General features: G+C 35.3%; 1 protein-coding gene across 1 annotated transcript; it reads left to right on the top strand.

Annotated features, from left to right (window-relative positions):
- On the top strand, positions 1,111-3,009 carry LOC18612880 (UPF0481 protein At3g47200). Its single transcript, XM_018116480.1, has 2 exons — positions 1,111-1,894; positions 1,970-3,009. The coding sequence occupies exons 1-2, from the start codon at positions 1,328-1,330 to the stop codon at positions 2,822-2,824; spliced, it is 1,422 nt and encodes a 473-aa protein (XP_017971969.1). The 5' UTR covers positions 1,111-1,327; the 3' UTR covers positions 2,825-3,009.

Genomic DNA, 10,897 nt, shown 5'->3' with positions numbered 1-10,897 from the left:
TTCCTATATCTTGATCGATAATTTAAATCCTTTTAGAGGTGAGGTAGTTGAATCGCTTTGAGGTATGTGTATTTTGATATATAATTTTGTTGGAGTAGATTCTTGATTTTTATATTAAATAATAATTATTGTTATTGAAATAAAATTAATAAATAAATTAAAATTCTGCATTTATGGTAGAGAAAAACTAACAGTCCAATCAAGACATCCACCGTTCACATAAAACATGGATGAAGAGGTGGAAATGCGAAAAATACCCATTGCTGAAAGCTGGTAAGGATGGCAGGGTTCAACAAGTTTTATCGTTGCACCGTGAAGCCTCATTTTCCAGATTCCACCTTGGAAGCTACCCCTGCACTAGAAATTCTGGGCTTTCAAGACTGATCAAGTGACTGAACGTACATTTGAAGCTTTGTAATACTCTCAACAGTTTTTGCGGAGCTGATGTAATTAAGCATCTGTTCTACCAACGTAACAAATAAATAATGCAAGTCTTGCCTTGTCATAGAGGCCCTGTTTCAAATTCCATCGCGAGTGTCACTCCATCCTGATACTTTTCTTGAGCTCCACAAAATTTTCTGGACAGAGTTTTTTTTATTTCAACCTGTATTCCTTTGCCTTATAACTTTAGACTACTTTGCTTCCTCCGGATGTTGTCTCCTCTTTTTTTTTTTTTCCTTTTGTTTGCCTTGATACTTTTCTTTTATTGCTTGACTACTTGAGAATAGGAAAGCAGGTTCGCTGTGGAATGGAAATGCTTAGAAGAATGAAAGACTTATCTTTAACATCTCCATCTTTCTTTCTCATTTCTGTTTTCTGCCTTCTTATTGCAGTTTGTGCCCCTTCGTAGTAGGTTTCCCCGCTTTCTCTGAATGAATAAAATTGAATTTATCCAAAAACCCAAAAATGAAAAAAAGAGAAAAACAATGACTTGAGCCAGGACCTTATGGCTAACATAATGAAGAAAGGAATTTCACTATTTCCCTTTCCCCTTTTTGCAGCAAAAAAGTAGCTTAGAGGTTGTCCCTACAAGTAACAGGCCAGCAAAACGAATGCAATCTCTTATATTCCTAATGTTGTCCTTTTTCCATTTTGTCTTGTAGCCGAGCATCTATTGTCATATGAAAGTCAAATTCTATCCAATGCAAGATCTATGAATCAAATTCCTTCTTGCAGAGCCGAGAAAAAGTAACACAGTCGAGGTCTGGTTATAGATCTCTATTCTCTAATAAAACTGATATACAGCAATAAAAAGTAGGAAGAGTAGTCAGCACTGGTGAGTTTCGTTTCTCGTCGTTAAAAACACTTTGGAGCATCTTGAAGAGAAATGGACCAAGCGAACTGGGTTATTGAATTTAACGGAAAACTCGACAGCATGGCTAACGCTGAGACAGAGAAGGAGCACTGGATGAAGCGATCAATCTACAGAATACCTGCCTGCATCACAGACCTAAACAAGAAAGCTTACATGCCTCAGGTAGTCTCCTTGGGCCCTTACCATCATGGTGAAGTTCATCTTATCCCCATGGAGGAGCACAAGCAACGAGCGCTCCTCCATTTTCTGAGGAGATCAAGAAAACCTTTGGAGATGTTTGTCCACTCTTTAGCTGAGGAGGTGGAAAAATTGAAAGAATCCTATGATCTACTTGATCCAAAATGGCAAGATGACGATAAATTTTTGCAACTGATGATTCTTGATGGCTGTTTCATGCTGGAAATTTTACGCTCTGCTACTCATACACTGGAAGATTATGCTCAAAATGACCCAATCTTCAGCAATCATGGGAAGCTACACATTATGCCATTTATCAAGCGAGATATGTTAATGCTCGAAAATCAATTGCCAATGCAAGTTCTAGAAAAATTAGTTGCCGTTGATAGCAATAGAACTAAGGTTGTCTCTAGTCTTCCTGTACATTATTGAATCCCTGCTTGTTCTATTCTTATAACAGGTTTTACATTGATGCAGGATGAAGAGTTTGTCAACAAACTTATACTCAAGTTTTGCTCTCCCAATACGCCCGTCTCATGCCTGGGAAGTTGCTTGCACGTCTTGGATGTGTACAGAAAAAGTCTTCTTCAGGATGTACCTGGACGTCCACGAAGAAAACGTCACCGTAAACCACGTAGCACACACCGTGAAGATGGTGATGACATCATTAGATCTGCAATGGAGCTTAATGAAGCAGGAATCCGTTTCAAGAAAAGTAAAACTGTCAGCCTCAAGGATATTACATTTCATGGCGGAATCCTTAAGCTTCCCGTTATCATAGTAGATGATGCCACAGAGTCTATGTTTTTAAATGTTATAGCATTTGAACGTTTGCATGTTGGGGCAGGCAACGAGGTGACATCCTATATCTTTTTCATGGATAACATCATCGACAGTCAGAAGGATGTTGCCCTCTTACACTCGACAGGGATCATTCAGAACGCCCTTGGAAGTGACAAAGCAGTGGCTAACCTGTTCAACTCGCTGTCAAAAGATATTACGCTCGACCCAGATAGCAGCCTAGACGAGGTGCACAAGAAAGTGAACAGGTACTGCAAGAAAGCCTGGAATGAATGGCGGGCCAATCTCATTCACACCTACTTCAGAAATCCATGGGCTATACTTTCCCTGATTGGTGCCGTCTTTCTTTTCGCCCTCACAATAATACAAACTATATATTCTGTGTATCCTTACTACCACGACTCTTCTCCCCCAAGTTGTACAACATGCCCACCACCTATTGCTCCTCCACTGCCCAGACCACCTATAGCTCCACCACTGCCCAGTCCAAAACAAAAGGTGCCTCTAAAATCCAATCAAACTCACCATTGATTCCCATCCTGTTCATAGTATATGTCTCTACGGAGGACCCCAGCATTGGGCTTCTGAATTGGCTTTGATTACTGGTTTTTACAAGATTTTCGATGATAAACTTTCCATTTAAATTTGATTTACAATAAGGTTGTAGCTGGACACATGCAGTAAGAGTTCAATTCAATTTCTATTTGACTTCCTTACTAAAATGATTCTTAAACGGGCTAAATAAGTGTTCAAACTAAACTTGACTTTAGATTACTTCAGCCAACTCTGCAGCGCTTCTTGCTGCCTATGACAGCTGTCGTGTAAAACTTTCTTGAATTGCAAATTTCTTTCTAACACCCCCTCTTAATTTGCAATTTCTGCTTGTATCAATTCTTGCATATTACTTTTTAACACCCTCTCTCCATTATCTCCCTCTCTTAATTGGCCTGTTAAAATCTTCTTCTCTTCTCTGTTTCACCACCGATCACCTACTTGACTTTTTTTTTCCCTTTTTGGTGTACATCCCACCAAACAATCTTTTTTCTTGCTGCACTTCTCACCCGCTATAGTCGTTGTCGCATCATTGGAGCAGTTCTATCCACGCTTTCTTTCATCGGCGGAGCAACTTCTCTCTAAGCTCTCCTTGCCTTCTTGAGACCGCCTTCTGCACAAAATCTTCATTTGCAAGTCATCTTTTCATTAGTCTTATGCAGCAGCTTTTCTCCATTCTTCAAAATAAATCTTCTGTGCTTTCTTGCTATTAATCTTTTCGTTCAGCTGCAAATCCCACATGGTGGATATTTCTGTTCCAGTTTATCATTTACTGTGTCTTTGAAACTTTGATTTCTGCCATATGTTCTGTCTCTTGGAGTTGAGCTGCCCTTATATTTTGCTTCAGCTCTGTGTGTCTGTTTTCTGCAATATTTTCTTGGGTCCGCTTTTGCACTCACATTTTTCTTCTATTTCCTTAATCTTCTTCTATATTCTTCGGCAGCTTTCTCCATTAATCTTGTTGACCACAATCTCTCTCTGATACAAAAATTTTTTAAAGTGGGGGGGAAGAATTTCATTCCACGCAAAAGAGTGCATAGTATTTCTAAGTTATAGGTTTGCATTCCAAATTTGTAGGTTTATAAACCAACTTACAAAAGGCAAAAATCTGTCCAAGTGTACCTGGACATACTAAGAGTACAATTCAATTTCCAATTGACTTGCTTACAAGGTAAAAGCATGTTGCCAACTAAGTCTAGGTGTAGCTAGACACGCTAACACTACAATTCAATATCTATTTATCTTACTTGAAGGATTTTTGAACCGATTTGAGTAATAAGCATTCAAACTAAACTTGCTTTTCATTACTTCATCCAACTCTGCAACATTTCTTGCCGCCTTCGACAGCCTCTTGAATTGCAAATTACTTTCTAAAAAGCTAGTTCAGCTAATTAAATACAACAATTCCAAATTATAAATGTCAGAAGCTAGTTCCACGCCATGATACGTGCAAGGACTTAAGTAAGCAAGTCCACTAAATCCAAGCCTTATACAAATCGCCAACGTTATCCCTAGTCAAGGGCATACCATATACACATACCACACATGCAATCCACATGGTCATACAATACCATACAAGTCACAATTACCAATCATATAGCACCTTGTCCGTGCCCATTTCCAATCATGGTCTGATAACCATTTGCATAAATAGATTATGTAAATATATACCAGCGGCACACATGGGGGCCCATCATAATCATCATGTATATATGAACAAAATAAATAATACCACCAATCATTGGCTACACAACCGTATGTCTCAAAATGACAAAATAATAGAATATGTAAGATTTGACATGACACTACAACGGAGCGTCACTTGAGACTCTAGTGGCTTCAAGGAAAGCTCTAAGCATACCTACCAAAAGGTGATAGGGGACCACCCTAACTATGGCGATCTACCCTAATCAAGGATCTTGAAAAACATGACATAAATTAAAGGGTGAGTATAAAATTCAATGAGCAGATATGGGGAAGGGATGGAAACAAATAGAGCAAAGGAGTATTTTAAATAACCATACTTTGTCACAAATATGCCTTTTTTTAATCAAATATACATTTCCATAATTTAAAAAGTAAAGAGATACTCGTGCTCATCTAAACACCTTTGAATTACTATAAAATTACCCCAACATTTTATTTGGACTCACAATGTGTTTTGGTTAGTAAAATGTCTCAAAACAAGGCTTTTTTAAAGAAAACCAATAGTGGGTATCGACACTCAGCCTAGAGGTATAAATACCTTCAACACAAAATACCCCTCGAGACCCTCTTGCGAACTAGTTATCAATACCTTCCCTTTTCGTATCCATATTTTTTAAGTAGCAAGTTCTCGAGTTGATGAGTATTGATACCCAACCTTCGAGGTATTGATACTTTTTGTCCAAAATGTCTCAAGTTACCCAACCTTTCAATGATCAGTCTCTTAATGGAATTCAATCTTTTCATCATTATCTCAAAAATCTCAAAAGTATGGTGCAAGTATCAACTCCTAAACCTTCCATGTTAGTCATGGTACTAATGAGCTATCATGGATTATAGGGAACTTATTTCCTAAAATCTATTGTGCTCTGGCCAGAGTCTTCACATAAATTAACTTAAGGCATGAAGAATTGAGATACATCTCCTTAATTACAAAGAATGATGAATCTCATCTTGACCACTCATTTGCCTTTATATGTCTCATGCTATACCCAAAAGCATCTTGTTTATGCATCCTTGGTAGGACTTGTAGAGATGAAATCAAAGTATAGTAATCCTCATATAAAACAACTTGGTGTCTCAAGTCTAAGGGTCACTTACACAATTGTCACATGAGGATACGCTCTATTGACACTAGAGTTAAATACCATATGGAATCCTCATGTCGAGTCATGTTCAATGAACTTGTTCCTAAAATAAGCACCTACATTCTAGTTCCAAGTATCTCAATACTTCAATCTATGAGATTTAGTTGCTTACGCTCTAAGTAAAGAACATATAATGTACTAGTCTTTAAGCATCATTGATATCCAGTCTCAATGATACATTAACTAGAAACAATTTAGAGATTATGCTTTGATACATAAGAATCTCATAATTATAACACTTTATAATTCCCTTGCAAGGCATGTTAATCTCATAGACTTCATCTAATAAATGTATAAGCATAGTTTTATTGATGAAGAAAATCCTTCAATCATTCAACATGAATGATATGATTGCTTGATTGGATCTAAGCCTTAAGCAATCCGATTGGCTACAAGGCTTATTCCAACAAACTATAAGTACCAAACCATTTAAGCGTGACGGCACCCTTTGTTTCAACTTGGTAATTGATATGATCCTAACCTTTGTTATTTAGCCAGTGGTGAAATGCCTGAACTCACATTGTTTTAATAGTTCCTCTTAAGTTAATGCAGCACAAATTACTCACTTTGTTATTTGATATTTGGTTTGGGAAAATGAGATATGGTTTGCCTTTGCACTTGAATCTTGGATAATTATTGAATCAATTAGTGGTTTGAAGAAAACCCATTTGCATTGGAATTGTACTTTGATTTTGGTATTTAAACTTTGAGAATTTGAATCTGAATGATTATAGACTTATTTGAGGACTTAGAGCTTTGTTTTGGCTGAAAAACTAGGTTCAATGAAAAAAGTATCTATACTTCGAGAGGAAGTATCAATACTTATTCTTCAAAGATTCCTAGAATTACATTTTATTTGAAATGTATCAATACTTGGAAGACAGAAGACGTTCTATTTGAACAATATCAATACTTATGACAAAAGTATCGATGCATTGAACCTAAGAAATCCTAAAAAACATTTTGTTTGAAAAGTATCCTTAAATAATCTAGTGATACTTAACGCTTCTTGGGGAACTTTTCACTAATTTAAAAAGATTTTGAGATACAAATGGCTTTGGTACTGACTGTTAAACTCTATAAAGAGTTTGTGTACAACTGAATGATTATGAAATGATTTGATTACACTTTGGAAGCCAAAATTGGAAATATATGGAAATTTTGCTTTATTGCATTAAGTTTGAAAGTGTATGTTATAAATATTCTTTCGTTTACCTTGTTCCTTCTCCCCATATATGCTCACGAAATCTTTGTGACTCATCTATTAGTTTTCCTCATTTTTGTTTTTAGATCCGTAAAATGTTTAGCTCACTGTCCTTTGAGAGGAGCTACTTCTATTGGTTTTAGATGGTAATTGATAAGGTATCTAATAGATGTCAACCTTTTTCTTTTTTTTTTTTCTATAATTGACAGAGAGGGGATTCGAACCCTGCTCTTTAGGCAGGGGGATTATGCACCAACCAATGAGACAAATGCTCGGGTGCTCAACCTTTTCCCTTAGGTTGTACTTTGTTTGTCATATTTGTCTATTATGGGTTTGAACTCTGTTTACATATTGTAAATAAATCTTATACTTTAGGTTTGCCACGAGGTGGCTTATACTTTGATGTTTGAAATTATTTTTCTTCTGTACTTTGGCACGAGATAGTGCAAATTGATATATTTGAAATTTGATACAAATTTATTTATGTTTACATGGTGATGCGTCCAATGGTATATATTTGATTATTGGATATTGCTTATTTTTAGGCTTGCTTGGGTTGAGTGGGACGTCTAATTTGTCCCTTGCATTAGTCATGGGACCTAAGATTAGGTCATGACAAGTCACCAACCTCAAAGTGTAACATATAATTGTGCCCAATGGCTAGCTTCTAGTATCACTAACTACAAGTTCTTAACTTAATAGGCTCCATTAAAAACATTTCCAAAATCAAATTTCATTTAAATCTTTATAACTAAAAACAAAAGGTGAAATCATTCACAAAGAAAATCATAATGTTGAGACATAATTCCTCCAATGTCATCAACTCATAAAACTTAATAAAATCAGAATGGCCCAATGCTTGGGTTTTTTCAAAAATCATTTCCATCATAAATTTCCAATATCAAACATGCAACCAATTCACAGAAAAAAATTCAAAATTTTGAGATATCAAAACATTCAAAGTGTTTGTTCCCCATGCACAAAACTAAATACATAATAGGCGTATTTACATATCATTTACGGGTTTATCACCAGACTCATTTAAATCCATCAATCAACATCAAATCCTTTCACATAATTCATGCTTCATGAAAATCATATTTTTATATGAAATCGTAGACAAGGCATGCTTAATTATATCAAAATAATTAAAAACACCATATCTACTCACCTATCTGAAGCATGTCTTTCCCTTTAGCACCTTTCGACTGTGAACTCAACCCATCCAAAATGCTAACTCTTCCAACATCACCCATCCATGTTTAATCCATCATCATTACTTTATTCCTAATTCTTAACTTTCACAAATATCCATTCATCCTTTCACAGACTTCTTTACTTATTCTTTTAATTTAAATCAATAACTGAATCATGGTCTAACTATGTATTTACAACACAACTAACTACGGAGTTTAGTAATTTTACGTTGGTGAGCTTGAGAGAACCAAAACCAACCTAAGTTTTAGAGAAAGAAACGAAATTTTAGAAAATCATAATTTTTGGAAATCAAAACCCAAAAATTAAATGTTTAAAACAATGAAACCTTACCTCTAGGAGTCCTTAAAATGAAAATTAGAACTCAACTATTTTGAAATGCTTTAGAAAGATGAAAGAAGGTATAGTAAGAGGAGAGAAAAAAGAGCCTGAGAGTAGTAAGAGAAAGTGTTAAACCATTTAGGGAACGTTTATGTAGGTTTAGGGTACAAAAATAATTCTAAAAAGACCATTTTACCCTAATCTTTTTGAAATCTGTAACTTAAGTATCAATACTTACTCAATAAGTATCAATCCTTTTGTTATAGGTGTGAAACCCCAAACATTTCATATAGTGAGATTTGATAAATTACAGGTATTTTTTATGAGACGTATTATAATTGTATTGTTGGATGAGCTTCCTAACAATTTTGTGATAAATTTTTCTCTCATATACTGTGTTAATTGTAAAAGATTGATTGTTGAAAGAATAAGAGAGAAATGATACCAAAAGAATGCATTTTTGGAAGTTAAGGCATAAAAGGTCAATCCTCGAAAGTGTTTAGGCTCAAAATAGATTTTGGAATTATGGGGATTGACCCTTGAAAGAGGAAAAGTTGATCCTTGCAACACATAACACTTTGGACAACTTTTGGAATCACTAGAATCGACCTTTAAACTTTAAAAGGTTGATCCCCGCTAAGCAAAACATAGAATATGCTTTTGGAAATTAAATGGATCGACCCATAAGGTTTAAAAGGTCATAACCTACAACCATGTAAAGAAAAAAATAGACTTAAGAATAGACCCTAAGGCCTAAAAGGTCAATCCTTTGAGTCTAGCAGAAAAAAATAGAAGGCGTAACTCGAGCTTCTTTTCTCATTTCTCATTTTTTTACCTTCATTTACTTCCTTTTCACTCTCTAAACCCCCCACAGCCACCATAGTCCATATTTAGCCAAGATTAAGCCTTCAAACTTGAATCTAAGGTATGATCTAACCATTTGTTAGCTTTGAATCCATGGGTTTAGTCTAACTACCTTTCTCTATAAATTTTAACAACAAACCTTTTCTTGAGCTAAGGATTTTTGGGGGTTTTACCTTCCAAAGAAGTTATTGAGGTAATGATAACTATATTTCATAGAGTTATTTGGTCACAATTTTGGATGAATTTTGTCTAAGTTTATAAGATTTAGTTTAAGTATTAATTATTTTTAGTCATTTATTTTATTTAAGTTAATTATATTGGGTTCAATTGCTTTAAGTTAATTATACGGTGAATTTCATCATTTTTAGTGGATTGATTCGAAAATCCTTAGTTAAATAATCAAGGTAGTGGATGTAGGTCTTAAACCGGACCACTCTAAATTCTGCTATGTTATCTACTCTATTTTTGTTCTTATTTTCATTTGTTCTTTTCACTTGCATTTGTTCCCACTTAAAGCTAATTTTTGAAAAAGCTAAATTGTGCTATTCACCCCCCTCTAGCACATTTACTTGGGATCAACAAGTGGTATCAGAGCCTATCCCTCATTTTTAAGGCTTAACATCTTTAGGGATATCTAAATGGCTCTGAAAAAATCTTTTGATGTTGAGGGTCAATGCATTAATATGCCTTCTCTATTTAATGGATCAAATTATCCTTATTGGAGTACTAGAATGTCCATTTATATTAGGGCTTATGACTATGAGATATGGGATGTCATTACCGATGGTCCTTTCATTTCTATGATTACAAATTCGGTAAATGGTGAGAAAACTCCCAAAGATAGAAATAAGTGGATTGAAGTTGAAATGAGGAGAGTACAAATGAACTCTAAGGCCATGCACACTCTCATTTGTGCACTTGATTATAGAGAATACAATAAAGTGTTCATGTGCAAAAGTACTAAGCAAATTTGGAAAAAATTAGAAGAGTTATATGGAGAAACAAAGAAGGAAAAGGAATTGGAAGACAAGTCTTGTGAGAATCAATGCTCAACAAGCAACATGGCAAATACAAAAAAAAGAATCAAGTGAAAATGAATTGTCACGACCCAAATTTTCGGGCCATGACCGGCGCAAGGGCCCCAATAAACGTAGTCTATTAAGCCCAAGCAAGCTTATCGATTTATCCTATTCATCATTCCATCAAATATCGCTAAGTCATATTTCATACTTTTGAATCAAAATAGTGATATACATTGCCAACTCGTACTGGCATTACTCCTTAAAAATTTACATACAATGTCTACAACATGTTGTCACGACCCAAATTTCGAGCCATGACCGGTGCATGGGCCCAATGGACATAGTCCACTAAGCCCAAGCAAGCCTATTAGTCCGATGTGTTCATCATTCCATCATAAATTGTTAAGTCATTTTTCAAAACTCAAAATCAAAATATTAATAGACATTGCCAATTCGTATTGGCATTTCTCATTTATTATATACATACATTGTCTACAACATGTATTCCAATAATGTATATTAGATTCGCCTATACATCTCAAAAAGAAGACTTGACTTCCAGCGGAGGGACTCG

The sequence above is a fragment of the Theobroma cacao genome, chromosome 1, assembly GCF_000208745.1.
Source record: "Theobroma cacao cultivar B97-61/B2 chromosome 1, Criollo_cocoa_genome_V2, whole genome shotgun sequence".
Lineage (NCBI taxonomy): Eukaryota > Viridiplantae > Streptophyta > Magnoliopsida > Malvales > Malvaceae > Theobroma > Theobroma cacao.
The sequence above is the reverse complement of the archived record's forward strand: the minus strand, read 5'-3'. Positions and strand labels throughout refer to the sequence as shown.